A 24,433-nucleotide genomic window follows, 5' to 3' on the forward strand; every position below is an offset into this window, starting at 1 on the left:
ATGCATGGTCCTCTGAACCATTGCATTTGGAAAATGAGTCTTTTGTAAATTTGTTGATTTAGAGCACCAATAACAATCATTCATGTTCATCACTATTCGAGAGGTCTCAATGAGTCAAGGGAGGGTTGATTAGCAAACTCTTTAATAGAAAAACATCAGTCAAGATGATCAGAAAAGGAGGATTTTTGGGTAGGTTGTATTTTACTTATTTATGCAAGCAACCACATTTATCCCACTTCGTCTTTTGGAATACAAACATACTCAACAATATCCGTGACACAATAGTGCATTTTCAAAGGTGGTGTGCAAGGACGAGGGCTATACACACAGATGTGTTTGTTTTCTCCCTTGCCTTAGGTTTTGCTGTGTGCCCCTATACAGGTAAGAGTCTGTAACCAAAACTTCTATCCTGTGAGAGGCACAAGGAACTCAAGTTAGCTGCTTGGGGATGCGCTTTGAGAAGCCTCCCTGGAGAAAGGATTTTAGACTTGGAATTTTTCCTACTAAGTTTTCATCCTGACAAGCTGAGTTAGTAGGTGACAGAGGGGAAGACTTTGCTATTGATGTCTTGGGTGTGGTGGTCATGGTCTATTAGCACCCCAACTGTTTTGGTCATTGAAGCGTTTTAGGCTGTAAATGTAAATACATTCACTTAACAAATATATCACAACATTGCAGCAATATAATTACTGCCTAAAACATACATTCAAAAAAGTGACACATAAATAACAAAATAAAGAAATTTGCATTAATTACAGTTCAGTTTTCTTTCCGTATCCTGGGAGTCTCTGTTGACCTCCTGGGACATACTGACTCTTTAGACTCTTCCTCACTTGTTCAGGAAAGCATTTCTCTCTTAACCACCTAAGCACCCCCAATCCCCCATTCCTGGACAAAAGACCTTTTAACGGGATCATAGTGCTTCTCAGCTTCCTTCCTAACCCAGCATGTTTTTCTTTGTCATGATGCTTCTAGGATGAGGAAGGCACAGAAGAAGACAGCAGCCGAGTGGAGCCGGTTGGACATGCTGATACTGGACTGGAAAATATGCCCAACTTTTCCCTCGAGTAAGTCCCATGGCTCTGCCTCATTTTTATTTTTTATTTATTTATTTTTTTTACTGTGTATGTGCAGCATCATTACTGCAGCAGATGTTCTAAAGCATATGGTGTGCAGAATGTTTGTGCTTAGGTAAAAGCTATGCCCGTACTGCTTCATGTTCACCCAAAACATCCTTCATGTGTGATGTCCTGTAAGCAGCGAGGCGTGGACGTTCATATGTGCCCTCCCAGGGTTCCATGCCTTGGCCAAAACTACTAAATTAGAATAACATAGTATTTGATGGAAGGTGTCTGTCATGTTAACAGCTCTGTAAACGTTGTAACTGTTTTCGGATTGCTTTACCTGTCTGTATGTTGATCATCTGTTCAAGTTTGGGAAATAAGAAAGATATTTATCCTATTAATAATTAAAGTTAATGATGAAATATTTTAATATTAAAAGCTAGTTAGATAACGTATGCATTGGTCACATACACACAAGCACGTGCATGTACAGAATCTAGTTGAAGAAACAGGGTCCATGAAGATACTTGATGGCATGATGAATGTCATAGTGTAGAAGTCCAGAGCATGATTTTAGCTTTCTGCTACTTCACAGTTTTAGAGCTCGGATATTAGCATACTTACAGTGAAGACGGCTCTCAGTGCCAACCCCCTGGTAGACTGGATCAGGGAGAACAGTCTTACTGATCTCTTCTGTGATTTTTTGGTCTAAGTGTGGGGTAAAGACAGCACTATTAACGAGCTTAATTCAGTGTTCTCTTATTCTTCCGGATGCTGGGAACATTCACAGTGAGATTGAACAGGCTTCGATACAATGTATTCACAGTTACAATCATCAGCATTTCTGATGTTTCTACTTAAGAAGTGTTTGGGGTGCCAGATACAATGTATTTACAGATACAATCACCACCATTTCTAATATTTTTATTTAAGAGGTGTTTGGGGTACCACATTTTTTTTTCAAAGAGAGAAAGCAAACTAAAATAAATCCATTAAAATAACGTTCTTCCTAATTGAGATGCAAATGCTTAAATAGTAGTAGCGATTTAGAAATGTGATTTTTATATAGTAGGAAAATGACATACATAATGTTACTTTAGTAAACATTTTAGCTGTGTGGACAAATATGTCCGTTCCTTTAGAGAAAGCCCTCCCTTTATAGCTTAGGCTGGTCTCAAAGATACAGCCATCTCCTGCTTCAGCTTCCTGGATTCTGAGATTATAGGCATAAACCACCATACCAGACTTTTAATTTAACTAGTATATGTGATTAACCTATGTACATGATTCTGCTTTGTTGGCTATCTCTATTGTTAACTGCACTTATTCTCTATATAAGTGAGATATTCATAGTGTATATGCTATCATCAACCACTTATATAAGAAATATATTTCAAAATTTGGCATTTTGTTTTATATAAAAACTACATTGTGATTCCTGTCAGACCCAACAGTAACAACTTACTGTTTTCCAAATTGCTTATGATAGATATTTAATTGACATTCTATTTCCAAATATAGATTAATATACATGCAGCTCTCTGAACATGTGTGTAACGTTAAAAAAGTCTGCAAGGGGAGCAAAACCTCTCATGTAGTTTAGAAATGTACCTTCTCCATATTATCATTTTCATTGATCTCGAGGCAGCGCCAACAGTAAAGATCTACGGAAGTGGCTTTGGTAATGTCAACTACCGACCACCACATTAAGTTCAGTAGCTCAGAAGCAGCTAGCTTCATGCTAGTTCGTGGAATGTGTTTCATAGCTTTAAAGATCAGCTGCAAACAGGAGAAGCATTTGGTCTCGGTGGGTCCACTGGACCGAGAGAACACGCTTCATAAACCACCCTCACAGTTCTCTGCAGCTAAGGACATGGAGACTGGATCATCATACTGAGCCGTGAGGTCACTAGCAGTCTCCTCTGGACGGTCAACCTGTAGGAGCAAGAGCTGTGTGGCCTTACTGGGTTACTGGAAGGATGAAGTGACATGCACTGGAGCACGGCGTAAATTGCCATCTGCCCTGCGTGCACCATGCCTGCATTTAGCTAACCTTAGAGTTCACAAGTTAGCTATTGGGGTGGAGAGTGTCCAGTGATGTCAAGGTGCTTGATCTCCAAAGCATGAAGTCATATTGCTCAGAACAGAAAGGACTTTCCATGCCCCTTTTAAAGTAGCCATCTCTGACGACCGCTCCCTCTGTGCCATCAGACTAGCATTCAGGTGGGTGGACTTTGGCGTTGCCTCCATCACCACGCTTGCATTCTCGAGTGTGTACGTGCGCGCCTGTCGCCTGTCCGTCCAGGATTTTTGTTTTGTTCTTTTTTGTTGTTGTGTGTCTGTTTTTGGTTTTGTTGTGTTTCTGTTTGGGTTTGTTGACAGTCCATGTTCATGCTCCCTCATTCATCATTGTCTCACAGTGATATGGTAAAGCTCGTACAAGTCCCCAACGATGGAGGGCCCCTGGGAATCCATGTAGTGCCTTTCAGTGCTCGAGGCGGCAGGTAACGTATCTTTCAGGTTTTTTATTGATCGTAATGTCCACTGTTTTCTGTGTTGACCTCTCACATGCATAACGGAAGCAGGGTCGGCTGCTTGCTTTCGTTATAAATATGTCAGCAGAATACATATGTCAGCAGAATACACGCAGCCTGACCGGGGAAGTTTCTATGTACAGAAAAGACCCATAGGTTCAGATTATATTAACCAGCTCACCATTTAGCACATCTTGGTACTTGTGGACTCTGTTGCAAAGTGACAACCATACCTCGATTTACAACCCCCCCTGAGAGCTACAGTAATTATCTGAAAAAAGAATCATACGATAAAAATTAGCTGGATATCTTAGGTGGGAATTTGTTTGAAATTTGTACTTATTAGCTCGTTTCTGCAATTATGTCAGACACTGATGGGTTTTTAAAAAATTCCTTAGAAAGCTCTGCGAGTTGATTTTAATCTCCAAATGCTCACTGTACCAGATACGGTGCTGTTATTTTCAACCTCAGAACTACAAAGAATGTGATTTGGTAAAGGTTACAAAAGTTAAATGAGCAGTCTTGATTCTCCCTGCTGCCCCCAACCATGAAGTAAAGATTATTTAGGGGGCTTTAATATATTCAAATAGTGTTGTTTTTCTTTTATATAGTTAATTAACTAATTAATATAACAATAAATTATTATGAATAATTTATTTTTAACTGTTAGAAATTATACTTATATGTTATAGGTTATTAAAGATATTATAGGTTTATATATAAATTATTGTAAGTAAAATTATATAGTATGTATGATTAGTCTTTGTCTTAATGCTTGATGGGTGGGTGCCTGGGCCAGGTGGGGTGCTTTCTATTCATGTGTGATACCCTCTCCTGGTTCAGTTTGTGATGAGCTGGTGAAACATGTTTATGCTTTGTTTTTGAACCCCTTAACCAACTTTTATTGTTCTCACTCTATTCTTTAATTAGTATTTCAGCATTTTTTTTCCTCCTTGGTAGGAAAAAATTGTCAAGTATCCTTATACCAGTATCAGAGAACAAAGGACTAGGAGCCTACCCTGTGACTAGGAATTCAGGGCAACAACAGGAAATAAGAATAGGCAAGAAGGGCCATGACTGGTGACCAAAACGCAGACCAGTGGCTGAGAACCGGGAACACACACTATCCACACACCCTTGGCACAGGAGACCTGTGACTAAGAACTCAGAGCTGAGAACACTCGTCAGTTACGAAAGCCCAGGACGGTCATTTTGAATTGAGCCTAGAGACTGAGGATCTGAATGCTAAATAGTGAGATCCCAGGCCAGTGACAGAGAGCCAGCCACAATGTGCTAAAACTGTTATCCGGTGTGTTCTAGAAGGCAGAACACGAATTAGCATAGAGCCAGACATATGTTATAGTTCTAAATCGTTGACCGGTTGTAGTGCTTTCCTACTTAGTCATGAGGACTGCAAAGTTCAGATTTATGTTTTCCTTTGGTTAAAAACAACAACAACAACAACAACAACAACATAGACTGTGGATCAACTTGAAGCTGAAAGTTGAGTTTATTAATATTCTTTTGAAATACCATGAATGCAGTACCTTGTAGAGCAGTATAAAATTCACCCTGAATTTTTAGTGGGATTTTTATTCATTCCCTTTTTCCTTTTTTTCTCTTTTATTTTTATCTTAAACTCTGGGAAGGCATTAAAAAAATCCTCAAAGAACTTTCAGTTAAGCAATTATTTTCAAAGGTGCCTTGGCTTTATTTCCTTTTAAAGATATTATTTAGGATTATCTCAAACGAAGCTTGAGAAAGTTTAAAATAAAATAAAAAAAATCGCTGGGTCATAGCTTCCCGGGGCCGCTGTGTCTGAAACTGCTTGTGAGCCGTAATTCATCACAAGCAAGATGACTGCATACGTGCCAGCATTGAACCAGCATTTGTATTGAGGAAGTGTTACTTTCTGTCTTGCGTTACACATTTCCCACCTCACTGTGAGAAGACATTAGGACAAAATAAACAGATGACAAGCCTAAAGCAAAAGGAGAAAACAGAAATAAACCTGCCAGTAGGATGAATTCAGAAAAATGTTGCAAAGCCCACCACAGTTGGTGGTTGCCATGGTGTTGAGTTTGGACGCACGGAACCCAGTCAAGTAAACAAACACATTCTCCTGCAGAACTCGCAAACCTAGAGCTGAGTCATTTTTTTAATTCCTTCCAGTTTTACTCTTGATGAGGAAAATAACTCGCATCTTCCCTACATAAAGAACAAAGACCTGGATCTAGGAAAAGCAGACCCTTCATAAATCGTTGCTGGTTATCACCAGCTTTCTGGTGGTGACAGGATAGAAGGGCTTGGTTTTCATTCTACTATTCTACTTGTGTGCAGGCTCTACAGTCTTCTAAATGAACCTGATGCTGCCAGCTCTTTGGGGTTGGGTGGCATTGGGAGAGACGGATGTAGTAGTTCAGGCCCAAGGGTCCCCATCTTCAGGAGAGTAGCGATTCCAGGAATGCTTGAAATTGGTCCTTTCTGTTCCCTCAGACATCCTGAGGGGCCCTCACCTTGCAATGAGAATGGTGAGTGCCGGGAAACAAAGATCAGTGGAACGCCACATTTCGCCATCAGAAACCCTGTGAGACATTCATCACCGTATGATGAGGGTAGCAGGCATCCCAAATGAGATGAACAGACACCATTTTTTTTTTCTCCAGGGATTCGCTATAGTCAGATGGTGGGTGATCTGGGAGCTGGTAAAGAAGCGGTGTCTGGATTTGGAAACTGAGTCTGACTGGGGGTGGAGGATGATTTTAAATGTGATGGCAGCTCTGGGATCTCAGGGAGATTAAGCAGTTAAGCTGAAAGTAATATGTGATGTAGCAGGCAAGGGGAAATCACATGTTCTGTATGGAAACACGGCAGTACATGCATGTACATTGAAATCTCTGAGAATAGTTTGCATGGAAATTTCACTTGGCCTCCTGGCCTCTCAAATTCAGGGACTTAACTAATTGAATGACTGCCCCAGAATGCTTATTTTTATAGAGATGATATATACGTGTAAACTTTGCTTTCCTGTTTAGAGTTTCAGTCTAATTCAGCATGTGGATTATGCATAGAGGATGGACATTCCTAGGCTGCTTCAGACGTCCTATGTAGTGAAGGGAAACAGTAATTTAAAATGTGAGGTTGGGTTGGAGAGAGCTTTACAGCTTCTCTGCAGTGACAGCTTCATTTCTGACTTGCGAGGCCTGCTCTTTAGAACGCTATTTTCTGTGGTGGTTGAGCGTTGGGCCTTCAGCAGCAGCATTAAGGATGACTCATCTTCCAACTCTTCCTTGGATGACTGACTCTACACGAGACAGAGCCGTGGTAGGGAAGTCCACAGGGTCACCTTCTCCGGGATGCTGTGTGTCTTAAGTGTCTTTGTGGGAACTTCACAAAAGCGGCGAGTGTACCCGGTCTCATTATTTTCAAACACTTTCTCTTTACATCTGTTATCTCCTTTCCCCTCTCACATGACAAACAGCTTTATTAAGTCACAAATGCAAATACCTTCAAGACATTCGTAACGAGTAGCTATGACATCGTTTGACAGAATTTGGCTATTTTATCGGTTCTTTTTAGTTCTAAGAACTATTCAGAGCTATTAGTTCAAAATCCTTGGTGGAATAAAACTGCATACCAACGGTGATGGCAGACATGGGGAGGATCTTAAACTCATGGCCAACCTGGGCTTTGTGATGGGAACCTGTCACACAAAATTAAAAATAAAGGAATAGGAATGGTAACCCTGACCATGGGATTATTTGACAGATTTTCGGAGACTTTCCAATGATATAGAAATAGGATTATAGTATAACCTTAGGTCCATACAAAACAAGATACAAAATCGTTGACCAAACTTACGAAATTGTCATATTTTGATGTCCTTTGATGGACTTGAGAAACGTGTATTAAAAGGTGCCATCCACACGCTATAGGGATTCAAAAGATGTGAATGTCGGTGGCCATGCAAGGCCCCTGAAAGTTCTATATGCTTGACCCACTCCTTGAAGGCATCAAGGGATCTGTCCTAGAGATGTTATTCTGGAAAGGTACTGATTCCTAGAGGGCATTCCGTAGGTGCTCACACAAAGGTGAACAACTGGTTGGGAGACCGAGAGTCAGTCATCTGAACCGCAGTGTGTCAGAGATGCTACTGCAAAGCCTGACGTGGGCTCCACAGTCTATCTTTGTAATACATCTTCCGACTCCTCCCCAGTGAACACAAGTGTGTGTAACACACGCGCATAGCATCCATAGTACAGCACAGCCTGCCTCCTGATTGCAGGGACTAAAGACATGGGCCACCACCAACTAAATTTTCTTATGCAACTTATAGTCAGGTGTTGGGTAATTTTTTTTAAGGAGTCTTTTGGGGGGTATTATAATTTTATTTTGAAATACAAGGCCTTGAAGTGGTTTCTAAAGGTGGAATCTATTGGTTCTACTGCTAGAGTTAGAGAAATCACGGATCAAATATACACCATAAAAGTGGCTGTTTGTGCTGTGGTGTGAAAGCATTTGTTAATAAAATAGAACCAGGAGCCGGAAAGGTGGCTCAGCAAGGAAAGTTGTCGACTGCCAACCTGAAAACCTGTGTTCACATGAGCTGGAGCCCGCATGTTTGGAAAAAGAGACCTGGCTCCACGGGGTTGCCCTCTGACCCCCACAATGCCATGCACATATATGTAAACCCACATAGAAACAAAATGTCACAGCAATTTCTCTTCTGGATAACTTCCTGGAGAGATGGCTCGGTGCTTAAGAGCACCTGCCCCTCTTGCAGAGTCAAGCATTCTGTTCTCCGCACCCATGACAGCCGGCCCATAACTCCAGCTCCAGGGAACCTGACATCCTCATGCTAGCAGAGTGTGGCTCATGGCCTGAATGGGCCTCCAGTTGACCATATGTTGTACATAAATTGCTTCCTGCTTCATTTACAAACCTGTTTTCTTATTTACTCACTGTATAATAGGGAAGCCTCTCTTTTTGCTCTGTGGATTATTTCTAACAAATTCACACTCCTGCTTCTTAGAAATTTTGGGGAAGGGGGTAAAAAGTAAATCAAATATAGTTGCTTATCATCTGATTGGCAAAATGTACTTCCAAAATTCTCCTTCATGTCTGATATTTAATCAGAATACTTAGGAAAGATCCAAATCTATGTGGGTGTGATTGGGGTCCTGGTAAGATAGGGTTTTGGCATGGAGGGGAAGGTCTGTGGGTGTTGGAGTGTTCTAGCTTCCTGCTGCTGGCTTCCATTGGCAGGTAGCCTACTTATTAATTACTTCTTGCTTTTTACGTACACATCTGTGCTGGTTTGACTGAGAATGACCCTAGAGGCTCATATGTTTGAATACTTGATCCCCAGCTGTCAAAACTGCTTGGTAAGGATCAGGAAATGTGACTTTATCTGAAGATACGTGTTGCTTCAAAACACACTATTCATTCTTATTCATTCTCTCTCTCTCTCTCTCTCTCTCTCTCTCTCTCTCTCTCTCTCTCTCTCTCTCTCTCTCTATCTCTCTCTCTCTCTCTCTCTCTCTCTCTCTCTCTCTCTCTCCTCTCTCTCTCTCTCTCTCTCTCTCTCTCTCTCTCTCTCTCTCTCTATCTCTCTCTGCCTTGTGTTTGTGTTTTAAGGTGTAAGCTCTCAGTTACTAGAATAGCATCATGCCTGCATGCCTACTAGCATGTTATTTATGGTCACAGACTCAAATAAACTCTGTCTTCTATAAGTTGCCTTGGCTGCAGTGTCTCATCCCAGCAGTAGGACAGTGACTAAGGCACTGTCCATCATTTGATTTTTCTCAGTAACTGCATTTATTCCATATTTCTTTTCAAACATTCAGTGAAATATTTAACTGACTTTTGGGCACATATACTGAATAATTTCCTCAAATCTAAACTATTCCTCTGGACAAGGGAGTAGAAAGTTGGGTAAATGCTTACCCTGCAAGCAGGAGGGCCTGAGTTGGATCCTCAGGCCTCATGCAAAAAATGAGCCAGGCGTGGTGAGGTAAGCTTGCAATCCCGGTGTTGTGGAAGCAGGGGCAGGATCCTAGGACTTCACTGACCATCTGAACCAACTTTGCAAGTTCTAAGCCAGGAAGAGGGCTTGCCTCAAAATGATGGACAGTGCCTGAAGAACCTATACATACACATATATGTATACATACATATATACACATATGAATAACAGGCATGTAACTTTAGAAAGTTACATACTAACCCATTTAAATATCCCAGCGAAGTCTGAGCTGGGCTCTTCCTTCTGCTAAGGTTTACATGGCTATGTTTATGCTATCTATGCCCCCTTCACTGTTCCTTTTCCTCTGTAGAGCATCCAAAGCAAATGTTCAATTTACATCCTCAATATCTGTTTCTAGTTTTTGTATTCAATCTCCCAGTCTATTAGTGATCGACTTGTCCACATACTGTCTATCTGTCTGTTACTGGACTAAGGGCTTATTAGGAGCTTGCCCAGATATCTGGGTTGACTATGACTTTGCCCTTTTTACAGTTTTAGAAAAATTGTGTTTTTTTTTAAGCAGCAGAATAATATTTAATTTCCGATTTAATTTGAAGAAACTCCCCATCTCTATTTACATTTTGTCCACTTTACCCAACCGTTACACCTACCTATTTATTTTGTTTGTGGCTGTGCTGGACATCCCTCCTAGGCCACCAGACTTGCTGGCAAGCTCTCTACCGGAGTCTTTGTAAGAATCCTTTTTTTAATTAAAACTTTTCTTTGTAAACATGATATGTATTACGTAAGAACACTTTTATACTTGTACATTTAACAAGTTCTCTGTTCCGCGAGGATTGTTATTTTAACTAAAATGCCTATAAACTTTAAGCATTCCTTCTGTGGCTGCGGTTCTGAGTCATGTATAATTGCTAATTCCCATGTGTACCCCTTGGGTAACTGACAGGGTCTTTTTGCCAGGACCCCCCGTTCATACCCTGCCCTTACTGTCATGCTTGTGTTGCATCAGGATTTGGTAAGATAAACCATACTCATTCCCCCATCGAGCTGGATGCTCTGGGAGTGGAGATTATCAAAGCAGAACTTAAAACTTCCTCAGCCAATTTAAATGTCAATAAAACATTTGTTACTTATTTTCAGTTTTATCATTGGTTATAATTTATACTTAGAATTAAAATGTTAACATGTGCAACTGAGTTTGTTTGAATTAAGTGTATAATTAGGCTAATGAACCTTGTAAAAATGTAGTGGTGAATCCTTAATATAATCTGAGCAGTTAAATTTCTAATTATGCAACCAAAATCACACACAGAGACGCAGCCCCCGGCAGCTTGCTCTCTGTGCTGCTGCCTCCTCCTGTTCCCGAGAGAGACCGCTCAGCAATGGTGCAAGAAGGGCTTAAGGAAAGACAGATATGTAGTTGAGATTTGTCCCCGGTGGACACAATATTTTCTTACTGCTCGAACTTCCTTCCTTCCCTACCTTCCTTCCTTCTTCCTCTCCCCCCTTCCCTTTCCTCCTCCTTCTCCCCTTCCTTTCTCTGAGAAGGAAAAAAAAAAAAGCATTGTTGTGAACAGTAGGAGAAGAGTAGGTTTGAGAAATATGTTAGCCTAACGAGAAAAGAAAATCTCATTCGTTGGAAAACCTGCGACTGATTTAAGATCTGCCTGAAGTTCACACGGCAGGGAGAGCACAGGTGTATTTCCGTTCCACCTGACCCTGCAGTGCAGTCATTTCTTCATAAACCTCTTCAGCCTCACTCATAAAGCACTGGGTCTCTCCTCAACCACGTGACTTGGTGCAGCCAGCATGGGTAGGTCTGATTCTTGAACCACCCCTAAGAGCTGGCCCTTCTTTTCTCCCATAGCTCCTGATGGGTCACTGTTGCCCCTTTGAATCTTTGGCAGTTGCTCCCAAGAAGGAAAGCATACCCTGAACCATGACAGCCTATAGCCCTGAGACCCATAATGCTCTAATAAACAACATTATCTATCTATCTATCTATCTATCTATCTATCTATCTATCTATCTATTTCTATCTATCTTCTATCTATCTATCTATATCTATCTATCTATCTATCTGTATGTATTTATGTATGTATGTATGTATGTATGTATGTATGTATCATCTATCTATCTATCTATCTATCTATCTATCTATCTATCTATCTATCTATCTATCTATCTATCAATTGCTTTGGAATGAACTCTGGCCGATGAGTTTAGTTTACGAGACATATTCCTAGCCAGGTGGTGGATGGCACACACCATTGATGCCAATGCTCAGGAGGCAGAGGCAGATGGATCTCTGATTTGAGGCTAGCCTGGGCTAAACAGTAAAACTCTGTCACAGAAAAGCAGACAAAACAGAGAGAGATAGCCAGAGACATAGACAGAGAGACTGACCAACCTAGGATGTGCTTCTTTTCTGAGAGAGCTGGTGGTCAGTAGCGTACAGATGGGTCTTGTCAGTCACCCGAATGCTTCTGGGTCATTGAGAGTGCCTGGCGCTTCAGCTTCTGTGGATTGGTCAGAGTGCCTTTCCGTTCTTCCGAGACCGTAGGCCTTTTCTCAGAAGGTGGTTTTTTGATCTTTCACCGTGTTCCTTTCCTGCTCATTTTCATTCCACGGAGCCAATGAGAGACATTTGCAGATTGTAGCACTTGACCTTTCCATCAGTTCATTCTCTGGAGATAATGATCCCAGCATTGTGGAGAAGCCAATTAAATCGTCTTAGTCCAGGCGGTTCCTGACTCCCTGGCACCACATGCCACTCTATCGCCCAGGGTGTAGCCCCCTGCCCGTTATCCGGCATTCCTGTTATCTGGAGTGGCCACTGAAGCTCCGGTCGCCATACTGCCTATGTCCCGCCTTTCTCTTATGCCAGTCATTTGTTTATGATTCGTAACACCCCCACCACCTTCAGCAGGGTTTCTCTAAGTAACAGGTCCTGAAACTCGCTTTATAGATCAGGCTGGTGTAGAACTCTCAAGTGCTGGGATTAAAGGCATGTGCCACCATGCCCAGTAATTTGCAATATTTTATCATACATTAGCATTACTAATGCAGTTGGCCACACAGAAGGACAATTTAGAAAGGCACTCCTCAGTGATGTTTCATGATCAACTCTGCGGTTTTTTTCTTCAGATCATTGTCTTGGAATGACCATCTAGAAAAGCTCTGGAGCCCTCTTTTACAAGTTGCATGCTTAGCCGGGTGGGGTCTGGCATGGTTCTTCAAACTCTGCTTATAGAATTTAGCTGCTTCTCTGGTACAAAGTTCTAAAATCTTCCCCATTCCTTCTAAAATCAACATGGTCAGGTTCTTCATGACTGCTGCCCACTCTCTGGTACCAACTTTCGAGTTCCTTTTCCATTGCTGTGATAAATAGGATCAGAAGTGACTCATGCTCAAAAGTTTATTTTGACTTCATTATTTTAAGAGTTTATTTTATGGGCTAACTAAGAATCCATCATGGTGGGAGGCATGGCTGGAGGCTGCTGGAGTGAGAGGCTGAGAGATGGCACTTACAGCTGCAAAGACAAGGCAGAGCGATGAACTGGAAGTGGGGCAAAGCTGTAAGCCCTCAAAGCCTGCCCCTCAGTGCTCTTCCTCCAGCTAGGTTGCATCTCCTATGGGTTCTACAACACTCCACAAACGCACCAACAACTAGGGACCATGCCTTCAGCTACCTGAGCCAGTAGGGGCATTTTTATTCAAGCCCCCACACGAATATTAATAATTTTGACTTTTTACTTTGTCTCCTTGTCCACGAAGTTCATTTCGAGTTCTTTCTTAAAGTGTGAATACCGATGCAGATGAGAGAAATGCTAAATGGTGTTCCTTGAACCGCTTTCCTGCTTTGATTTTTTTCCCCTTTGACTAGGAGTGTGATGGCAGCAGATCACTTAGTTAAGGAAGAGACTCACCAAGTTTTGAAATTCCAATTTTTAGACCTATTGTTCAATGCGTGAAGGGAAAAGTCTCTCTGTCTCTCTGTCTCTGTCTTTCTCTGTGTGTGTGTGTGTCTCTGTCTCTCTCTGTCTCTGTTTCTCTCTCTCTCCCTTTCTCCTTCTCTCTCTGACCCTCTAAAGACTTTGCTGTTACCCTTCAAACCCTGAGCAGCGAGGGTTTGTGCTGTGCTCCTCCCGACCTGTGCTGTGAAACACGGGGGTTGATTCCAGCAGCATGTCATCTGAACGGAAGCAGCATCCCGCCAAAGCCGTTCATTAGACCATACCCATTCAGACTGTGATGCCTAAGCAGCTGGAAGCAGAGTTATTACACACTTAGTCTCAGAAGGACGATACTGACAAGTCAGAAAGAGATTTCCGGTGATTATCGAAAGGGTCAATTTGTACACATCGAGACTCCTGTGGTTTCTCCCAGTGTTACTTGAGAGCTCTAGTCCGTCCCCTTTTAAGGGAGTTGGGGAACGTGCACACTAGAGCTAAAGCACGCGGAGGGAATGTTCCCCTTGTAACTGCTCACGTTCTTGATGTTCCAGAACACTGGGGTTGTTAGTGAAGCGGTTGGAGAAAGGTGGGAAGGCTGAACAAGAAAACCTTTTCCACGAGAATGACTGCATCGTGAGGATTAACGATGGAGATCTTCGAAACAGAAGATTTGAGCAGTAAGTGCACTCCCCCCCTCCCCCCGTGATGATGGCCATCCTCTCCCCCAGTGGTGATGGAGTTCCTTCAGCTGAGGTACTCTGACGCATTACTGAGTACTGCGAGTACTGCACCATAGGAGATCGTTTAATGCAGATATCTAGTTCTCTATCCAGAATCTAACCAAACTTCATGTAACCACACCCACTGATCTATATCTAGAGCGACCCATAACCATTGGAGGCCCCCTCCCCCGATTGTTATGATGTTCAATGTTACACTGCTTTCAGGAAGTCTAGCCGTGTCCTTCACGGCTTAAATAAGAAGAAAGGCTTCCCTGAGTCACAATACTGTGTCTTCCTTGGGCATTCTTTATCCTGACTGAAGCTCTTATCAAAATGAAAATAACGACTAAACCTTTTAGAATTGGTAGGTGTGGCTAGCACTCTTGCTTGGTTGACAGACCTGGGCCGGCATGAGTGGGAGCTGCCTTTCAGTGGGTCTCAGGGCTCCGTAACAGGCAGGATCCCAGATTCATGGCCGGGGGGATTGGGAGTGAGGATTGGTGCATCCCTAGGTTCTGTTTGCAGGACTTAGTGTTTGTCAGATTTCTGCAAACAGAGAAATTTATCCTCTATCTCCATAAGTATACTATAAAGTATTTCTTTAGAAATTCTACAACCCCTTAGTAAGGAAATGCTTTGTGCCTTTTTTAGTTATGTGGCATAACTCTGTGCAGGTATATCCAGCCTTCGATATTGTGATATGTTGATGCCATCTATAAATGTGTTGGACTTGGCTCATAGCTGTCCTAAGATGTATGTGGCCCATGGACTGCAGGTTGGAAACACCTGCAAGAAAGAAAGCTATGTTTGGTTTCTGTCAGGATTGAACTAGAATCCATGTGTCAGCACTTATCATTCCTGATGATTTACAGTGCGGGCTCTGTATTTTATCTACAGCCGTAGATAGGTTTATCATTTTTATTTACAGAACGATAAATTTGTATTTTGGGGAATCCGCCCTGCTTTTATCAGGACTTGTGATGTGGCTCGTGAACATTTCCAACAGTTGATTCTTTTTGCTTAATTAGTATACTTAATCAAGCTCATGTTATCTTCTGCTCTGCTGGCCTTCATTCGCTAATCTTCCACTCTTTGTCAAATCCAGAGCACAGCATATGTTCCGCCAAGCCATGCGTGCGCGAGTCATTTGGTTCCACGTGGTCCCTGCAGCGAACAAGGAGCAGTATGAACAACTCTCCCAACGAGAGATGAACAACTATTCCCCTGGCCGCTTCAGCCCCGACAGCCACTGTGTGGCCAACAGGAGTGTGGCCAACAATGCGCCTCAGGCGTTGCCCAGAGCACCCAGACTGAGCCAGCCACCTGAGCAGCTGGATGCTCACCCCCGACTACCTCATAGTACTCATGCCTCAACCAAACCGCCCACAGCCCCAGCCTTGGCTCCACCGAACGTGCTTAGTACCAGTGTCGGCAGTGCGTACAACACGAAGAGAGTAGGCAAGAGGCTCAACATTCAGCTTAAAAAAGGTACCGTGCGTCTATTGTCAGGTGGTGTTTCTTTAAAAAGACAGGCAACTACTCAAAGAGGGTACCTTGGGCACTCAGGTGGGGTAGGTGTGCCCTGTTCTCATCTTCGTCTACTAAGTATTTAGTGCTCAGAATAAAGCCCAAGGCTGTGTGTTTCCTTGCACTGCACTCTACCCTACTCAGTGACTATGGAGAAGAATTTGGTAATAAAGTGCCTGCCACATATGCATGAGGACCTGAGTTCAGGTTCCCAGCATTTACATAAAAGCCAAGCACATTGGGGGATGGGGCAGGTAGCTTTCTTCATGACTAGCCCCAGTCTAGACAAATTGACAAACTCCAGGTTCAATAAAAGACGGTCTCAAAACATAAGTCAGAGAACATTTGAGGAAGACACCATACTCTAACCTCTGGTCCACACACACACACACACACACACACACACACACACACACACATCACCCATCACACATCACACATCACACAGATACATATACACTTGCCTACATGTGTGCATACAAATGCAGAAGAAATATAATTAAAACATAAAGGTTCAGAAGAAGTTACAACACATGTTTACAAGAATCAGCTATTATTCCTAAGGTTAGCATCTTTTAAACTAAAAGTGGGTTGCAGGTTTCCCTTCGATGTCTAGAATAATCATGGAGGTCGGACTGTCCCGATCGGTCACCATGCCAAGACATTGTGTTAAGCGGGATGTTAGAGGTCCCTGTAGCCTTCAGCACGTCATGGGAAGGGGCACCTATGTTTGAGGCTGTCTTATTCATGTAGTTGTGTGCTCTTTCTTCTTTAGAGTACAACTTCATTTCCTTGAAGGCAACAGATAATGGTGACCGGTGTTGTTAAGTCTTCCCCACTTTTGTTGATTTATTTAGGTAGCTTCTTCCTGTAGACAGCAGATCCATGCACAAGGGGAACGTGGTGTATCTGTGCACATGGGAACATGCTTACAGTTGGTCTTCTCCATTATGCAGAGTGACAGCCACGCTTGACCTTCAGATGGTCAATGGCCTTCTCTCAAGGACAAGATACATTTGGCTTACTGTGTGTTCTTTCAGCTGAGCATTCCAAAACCATGCCTTTCAAATTATGGCTTTATGTAAGAAGAAAATGCCTTTCGGAGCTCAGCCAGCTCCAGCAGTGGCTGGAGAACCATCCGGAATGACTTACCTGCGCTTGGCAGCTGTGGACAGCAAACCCTTGCTGGTCTGTCTTTCGCATCGTGGCATTCAGTTAATTCTCTTTTCCACTGGGGTAGCATTGGAAATGCTGTGCACCTGCTGCCTTCTTCCTAGAACAATCCTTTCACTGAACTTTGAGGCTGACGGTTGGCTTTTGAGTCGTAAATACTCGATTGGCCCAAACAGGACTTGACACTGTGCTCCTAGGCTTTGCAAGCTGTATGGGAAGCCCTCTGTTTTTTTTGTCTATTCTCAGTGAGGGAATGGTCCAATTCATATTCTTCTCTCTCCACTCAAGTGACAGGCTTTGGGTTTTAACCAAAATTATGTCAAGCACCACATTAGCGGTGTTTAAAAAATAAAACTCCTGCTTATGTTCCCTAGGCAAATACGGCATTCACTTAACCAGTATTCTGTTACTTCATAAACAATATCATTTATAACGTCATACTTCTCTTTACTGAGGGAGGGAACATTCATTTAATCAATTGTGGTTTTGCACAAATAATGAGTATGACAAATTATGATGTAAGGCCAGCGCATTCATTGAGTGTCATTTTACTTGCTATTAAAAGATTCAATTTTTTTTTAGTATTTTAATAATAGTAGCTTTGCTTTCTTATCATTCAGAAAGGTAGAGGACGTTTATTCACCTAATTCAGAAAGTCTGATCTTCATTCATAAACATTAGGAATGGTGGGTTTTATTTAAATATTTCTCTAACTTTGACTAATCTAAATGATGTAGTGTCCCATAGATTTGTATTGATTTTTGTTAACCAGCAGGGAAATCATGCAACAGAGGTAGCCGCTGCCTTTGCAGCAGTGCCTACAGATGTTTTACATAAACAGATTGTGTTGACTATACTTAAGAAGGAAGAGAATGTTGATCGTCTTTGATTAGGATTGAATACAGACATGGTCATAATGATTGCTTCAGAATTAAATATTTCCTGGTAGCTGGAAAAATATATTTTTTACCAGTTCTTATCATAGTGAGGGTCTTTTATGAAGCCCATTAAAAATAGTGTGATCATGTTAAATATATGTTCAATTCAGAGTAAACCATTGTGCTCTAAGTGATATTAATTTGCAAGCTGGAGTCAATGCCTTGTACCAGAAAAAGAAGCCTCTGGGATAATCACTCACTGAAATAATTTTGTAACTCTCTCACAGGAGGCTGCAGAACAGAGAAGCCCCAACTTACTTGCTTCAATAATTATGATTTCTTAATATTTATTACCGCTCTGGCATTCTCAAATCCCCTGCTCTTTTGTAGAAATTAGCTTTTTAATAAAGCAAGAGGATAAGGTTAGTAATCTGTTTCCATCAGAGCAGAATGTCTCGTTGGCATCACCAGATGAAAACTGACATCTGTTTATCTTCCCCTTAAAGGTTATTGCCTGAACTTCTGACTTATAGATTTAGGGGTTACTACTGTTATTTTAATAGAATTGTGGTTCACGTAATAGTCCATCTTTGTAGTTTGTATGAATTAATATTGCCAAAGAGAATAATTTAAAATTCTTTCTTAGTAGATGTTATTGCCAGCCATTAGTTTCGCTCAGGCACAGAGACATATGGGACAGCCTCAGAAGAATAATTAGTAAAATTCATATAGACAGCTTGCCATTCAAGGCTTCAGTACAGACAATAGCAGAAACCTAACAGTCAATCTGAATGTGGTTTCCGGTTGGGTATAGAGGGTTTTGTTTGAGCCTGAGAATATTTCTGGCATGTTCCATTTCAAAGAACTACTGAGATTCATTTCTGTTCCTCTCTCTTCAACTCGTAATTTTCTGTCTCTGTTTTCTCGAGCGTTACACGTTTTGATTCATTTTTTATGTGAACCGCATGTCATACTCCATATTCTTCTTCACTGTTGACCTTACGTATCTCTTTGTCCGTCTCACAATGGCCATGCTTTTGACATCCTATTAACCGAAAAGTAGCACGAGAAGTAAATGAGCTTAGATAGAAATTGCTCACTAGAAGTGTTGTAGAATTCCGTGATTCCACAGTAATTTGTCGAGCTCCACCCGCTGCACCTCAGTGTGGTTCTGTTCTTTACTTTTGGGTTCTAATGGGGTCTAACTCCTTTCCACGACATACTGGTCTAAGATTGTTCGAGAAGAAATCTACCAAAGACAACATGAAGTCGTTTAATCAAGAAAGTAGTTACCGATATCCCATTCACCTTGGTACCCTGAAACATGACAGGGTGGCCGTACGGTTTAGTATCCCTGATCCCAGGGGGACTCTTCCCTGAGCGATCTGCCCAGGGATGGGGATGGGACCACATACAGGATCATTTCGGTTACTTGGAAGGGAATCTGACAAAGGTAAGAAGCATAGGTCATGTATCTAAGTTGATGGCTGACCTTGGGGTTTGAGGAAGGACGATCACTAAAAATATTATTGTTCTATGTACCATCCCTGAACACTTTTTTCTCCCTCCTGCTTTGTGCTCTAGATCTGGGTACCATTATTACCAATACTTGAGTTTTAAGGTGTCATGGAGTTTTTACCACCTATTTTTATTTTATGTGTATATGCGTGTTACATGTGTGTCTGTGTATCACATGCATGCCATGCCTGTGGAGGCCAGAAGAGGGTGTTGGATCCTCTGGCACTAGAGTGGTTATAAGCCACCATGTGGGTGCTGGAAAGTCTCCTGTAAGAACCCAGCGCCCTTAACCTCTGAGCCATCTCTCCAGACCCCAAAGACTTTATAGATTTTAACAGAAATGTTTATTCCTGACCTCTTCAAGCCAGAGCTGTCAGATCCATTTGGTACCCAAAGACTTAAAGTTCACGTATGAGTTCATTAACATGAACTTGTCCTGGGTAAGACCACCAAAGAAGATGAATGGCTTCTAGAGCTAAACAGTTGAGATCTTCCAAACGGTCCAGTTGGAAAACTTCATTGAAACTTTCAAAGCATTCCAAGAAACATAGGCCATTGGACGTCATCAAATGAGGAGCGGACATGGATGGTATGGGCCGGTCCTTTGCTTGTGGCACGCATGAACAGCTCACAGTACAGAGCAACACCTACAGATGTCTCTGTTTTCTGCCTTAGGTACAGAAGGACTGGGATTTAGCATCACTTCCCGAGACGTAACTATAGGTGGCTCAGCTCCCATTTATGTCAAGAACATTCTTCCTCGAGGGGCTGCCATTCAGGACGGCAGGCTCAAGGCGGGAGACCGGCTAATAGAGGTGAGTAGCTTCTAGGCAAGGACTTACAGGCTCCCAGAAAAGTTCCTTTCTTTGGGAGTTAGTTTTGAAAACGTTTTCGTGAAATAGAAAACTGTGTATTTTAGCAGGAATGTTGCATCGGAAAACAATTTGCTTTACTGTATGCTTCCCCATGTTATCTGAAGAGAAATTACATTTATGTCTAGATTATTCATAAATATTAGCTATATAGATATTTGGTTTATGAGGCCGGAGCATATCTTGTCATTATGCACACGCCATACCTCTGTGATTTTTATTTTAGACGGCTTCATACTTACTGTGTGTCAGCATAGGCAAATCAACTACTTAGACAATAGAACCAAGACAGATAGATAAGGTAAACACAGACAATGTGTCTTGAAAGGAAAGGCCGAAAGGTTGGCATGGCAACCTGGACCATGAACCGAGACGCACAACATCCAAAGTCATCAGCAAGGAAAACAGATTTTAGAAATCTTTTGATGCTTATGGTCTGATTTCACTGGTATTTAAGGTCACTGCAAAAATACACAAAGACATAATTTCTGATGTTGGAAGCTGTGTAAAAGAAAAAGGCACCAACTCAGAACTTAAGACCTATTTTTTTTTTTAAATGAAACTTGATTCCACTCTCATGCTAGGCAAGTGCTTCTTTGCTGAGCCATGCCTTACAGCACCAAGCCACAAGCCTACAACTGAGCCATGCCTGAGTGTCCTCACTGGGGATTCTAGGCAAGAGTTCAACACTGGGCCATTATTTTACCTACCAAACTATTTTTTATCTATCTATCTATCTATCTATCTTTCTCTCTTTCTTTCTCTCTTTCTTTCTTTCTTTCTACCTATCTATCCATCTTTCTATCTATCTATCATCTATCTGCCTGCCTGTCTGTCTGTCTATCTATCTATCTATCTATCTATCTATCTATCTATCTATCTATCTATCTATATTTTTTAGTGATTCTTTTTGGTGTTCAGTATTTACCTTTTAATAATAAAATATTTATTCTTCATTTTCTCTGAAACTTAAAGCATTTGTATTAGAAGACTCGTGCTGTGTTCTCCTGTTTGGCTGTTGGAAAACCCGTTGCACACAGGCTGTTCAAGAGCTCAGTTCTTGTAGTGGCTTCATGTTGACTTGGCCTTGTGGTTGCTGTTTATGGCATATTTCTGGCAGTTGCAGCTCTGGTTTATGGGTGAACAGTAAAGGATTTATTGCTTCCTCACTGACATCTGGCTACCTGTTCAACCTCTTTTATGAGCCACCAAGGCTTCCATGGTTACCTAATCATGACCAAAATTTGCACAGAAAGACTCTCACTTACTAACGAACACTGTCAGTTCTGGTCTCTGGCTTTTTCTTCCTCTGCCTGTGTAGACAGGGTTGTAACTAAAAAAAAAAAAAAAAAAAAAAAAAATCTCTCTTTGTTTTAGGTCAATGGAGTAGATTTAGCAGGCAAGTCCCAGGAGGAAGTTGTTTCCCTGTTGAGAAGCACCAAGATGGAGGGGACCGTGAGCCTTCTGGTCTTTCGTCAAGAAGAGGCATTCCACCCAAGGGAAATGGTGTGTAACTATAAGGCAGATGGAGGACTTCTCATGCATTCGAACCAGTGACCTAGGCTACCTACTCAGTTGTGAATGTTCACACCTGCTGTAAGGGGCCTCTAACGTTTTTATTTTCTTCATGTGTAGCTCAACCGTGCCAGTCTTAGCCATAGACACTCAACTACGTGTGGATGAGTGCTTAATAAACAGCTTGTAAGGGGGGCTTCAGGGAAATCATGAGTTTATCACTGTTTCTCCTGCTAACCCTGTCGAACCCCCCAAGACATCAGTTATTTCATAACTGTCACCCCAAAGGCTATACTCGAAACACTGCCCTCTCCTCCCCTCATGTGGCAGATTTTCAGGTTTCAGATTTTTGTAGTAAATACACCTAAGCAAAGTTAATGGTGCTTCCTGTTGGATGGATAGGGAAACTTAGCACAATTAGTGTTAGGAAAATAGAGACATGTCTCAAGCTTGGAGCACTTATGCCCTCCATGCTGACATTAACCATTGCAGCAGGTTTCAAAATGGTTTTGGTGGGAATAAGATGTGGAGAGTAAATGCAGTTCTGAATGTGCTTTTGGGGAAAAAAAACTGTTATTTTTATTATTTGTATATGAATTTTATATGCTCACATATAAAAGTGACTTGCTTGGAGAGTCGTCTTTATCTTTTGATGTGGGTAGAAGGTTGTTTTGGCTCGAGCACAAGTAGCATCTTAAATATTCCGAGGCAGATTTGACCCGAGCCATCTCAGATGTTCCATATCTCCTTTCAGCTAGCTGCTAGCTTTGTGTCGCCCTGACAAGTGACAGGATTTAGGGCTACAGTTCCCAAATCTGTCACGTAGACCCGATTCTCTTAAATTATGCATTGTGATGCATCATGGCTGCGATACTCACTATAGAAATTAGTTTATTTAAACAGCCTTTAAAGTAGCCATTAAAGCTAGGTTTCAGTCATGGGTGTCCCAATCCCTTGTTACACACAGGCCTGAAAGTCCTTAATTGGCTTCGTGGGGGATTTCAGACCCTGGTAGGGTCTGATGAGTGAACACTTGCGAGTTGCGTTTACTTTGAATAAATTATGAAAACTTCGTCATAGTTAGGGAATGTTTAATGCATCATTTCTCCATTTAAATGCCATTTTCCATTTCCTCTGCTCTTATCCAATTTTGTGTTGAAGATGCCACCTGATCCTAAATCTGGGCTGTCTCTATTCGATTGCAAATGAGCGCTCTCCAAAGCACCAGCCTCCCCTGGGCAGGCAGGAAGCCCCAGCCCTGCCTGGCACTCTGAGGACTGCATGTTGGCCTTACTGAGCCTGCCAAACTGCAGCACTGCTCTTCAGCAGTCTCACAGGGGAGCCAGTGCCAGCCTGAGGTTATGCAGGTTCTTCTGGGCCAATTTGGATCTTCCAGGCTTCTGTTTCTCCCGTCTGCTGCTCCCGCTCCCCCTCCCCCTCCCTCGTTTAATTTATTGCTTGTGAGCTTTTCATTAAGGACGGGGCCAGTAGGCTGTCAGTCTGTTGTGCGCGCTGCAGCTGCTTTTCAAGACTTAAAATAATAACATTTCTGAAAAGTCAAAGGGAGTGTTTAAAAATAATCCTTAACTCCAATTAGTGTTAACTCTTCTCTCGGTTTCAGTTCTATGGGTCTCAGTCTAAATACTTTTTTTTTTAAATCAGTGTTTTGTCCTTTGTTAAAAATTAAACAAACCAAATTATCAACCTTTCACGATCTAGATTATATGGGAAGAATTATACGTGTTCCCGGTAGAACACGCTCAAGTCTCAAGTGTTTCCCACCGCCATACAGACGTTTTTTTATCCGTAGAGCTGTCGAATGGCCCTGAGGTTTAGTTGGGGAGATGAGAAAATGCATTTAGAAATGGCAGCATATTCAGATACAGAGTTTGATGACGTTTCTTTTCCTGCATAGCTCATGAGGTAACGTGAATGAGAGGGGAAACTTCTGTCTAGAAGAACTGCTGAAATCTGGACAGAAACCCTGACTGTCCAGAAGACAGCCCTATGTCAGCCCACTTACAATGACCTTACAATGTTTACTTTACAATGTAAAGGGAATAATCTAATTTTAAAACAATCTAATCTCGTTTAATAAAGCATCATGTCCTCGGGTCTGTACTGATGTTTTTCTTTAATTCTTCTAGAATGCCGAACCCAGCCAGATGCAGAGTCCAAAAGAAACGGTAAGAAACTTGTCTTTAGAGATCTTCCAGTACCCTGCCAATTCACTGTGGTGATATTATTTGTCCTGCCTCTTTACCAAGGTGGTCTAATTTAAAAATGATTTTTATTTACTCTTATATCAGGGGCAAGGGGGTCTTGGAGGGAAGGCTTGTCAAACAGGCATAGTAAAAAGGGAGATGCCAGAAATATTTCCTGTTTGTTTATATAATATGGCGAGGTTAAGAGAGTGTTAATATGAAGTGTAATCAGCAGGGATACGGTGATAGATCAGTGATTGAGGCAAGCATAGTTGTTATAATAAAAAAGGGCCGGGAATAAGTCAGGCATTCTGGGATCAAGTTCAAGTACAGGTACAGCTCCACCATGTCCGCCGTTATAGAAGACTGACCCTGATCCACACTGGGAACTAAGGGTTGACTGTACTCTGTTCTGCACCAACCACACGCTGTCTGTTATAGGCAATGTGTTGGTCTCTGCGATGGTGTGCCCCATGGTAGAAGA

At 42.0% G+C, this 24,433-nt stretch overlaps 1 protein-coding gene across 1 annotated transcript in view; it reads left to right on the forward strand.

The window, feature by feature from the left end:
• The window catches only part of Pard3 (par-3 family cell polarity regulator), a 546,246-nt gene that overhangs the window by 289,780 nt on the left and 232,033 nt on the right, over positions 1-24,433 (forward strand). The window contains 7 exon segments of the mRNA XM_032887697.1: positions 976-1,067; positions 3,485-3,568; positions 14,092-14,217; positions 15,368-15,750; positions 20,034-20,173; positions 21,608-21,736; positions 23,893-23,931. Of these exon segments, the coding sequence (XP_032743588.1) occupies positions 976-1,067; positions 3,485-3,568; positions 14,092-14,217; positions 15,368-15,750; positions 20,034-20,173; positions 21,608-21,736; positions 23,893-23,931 (993 nt within the window).

This window comes from Rattus rattus, chromosome 17 (genome assembly GCF_011064425.1).
Source record: "Rattus rattus isolate New Zealand chromosome 17, Rrattus_CSIRO_v1, whole genome shotgun sequence".
NCBI classification, from domain to species: Eukaryota; Metazoa; Chordata; class Mammalia; order Rodentia; family Muridae; genus Rattus; species Rattus rattus.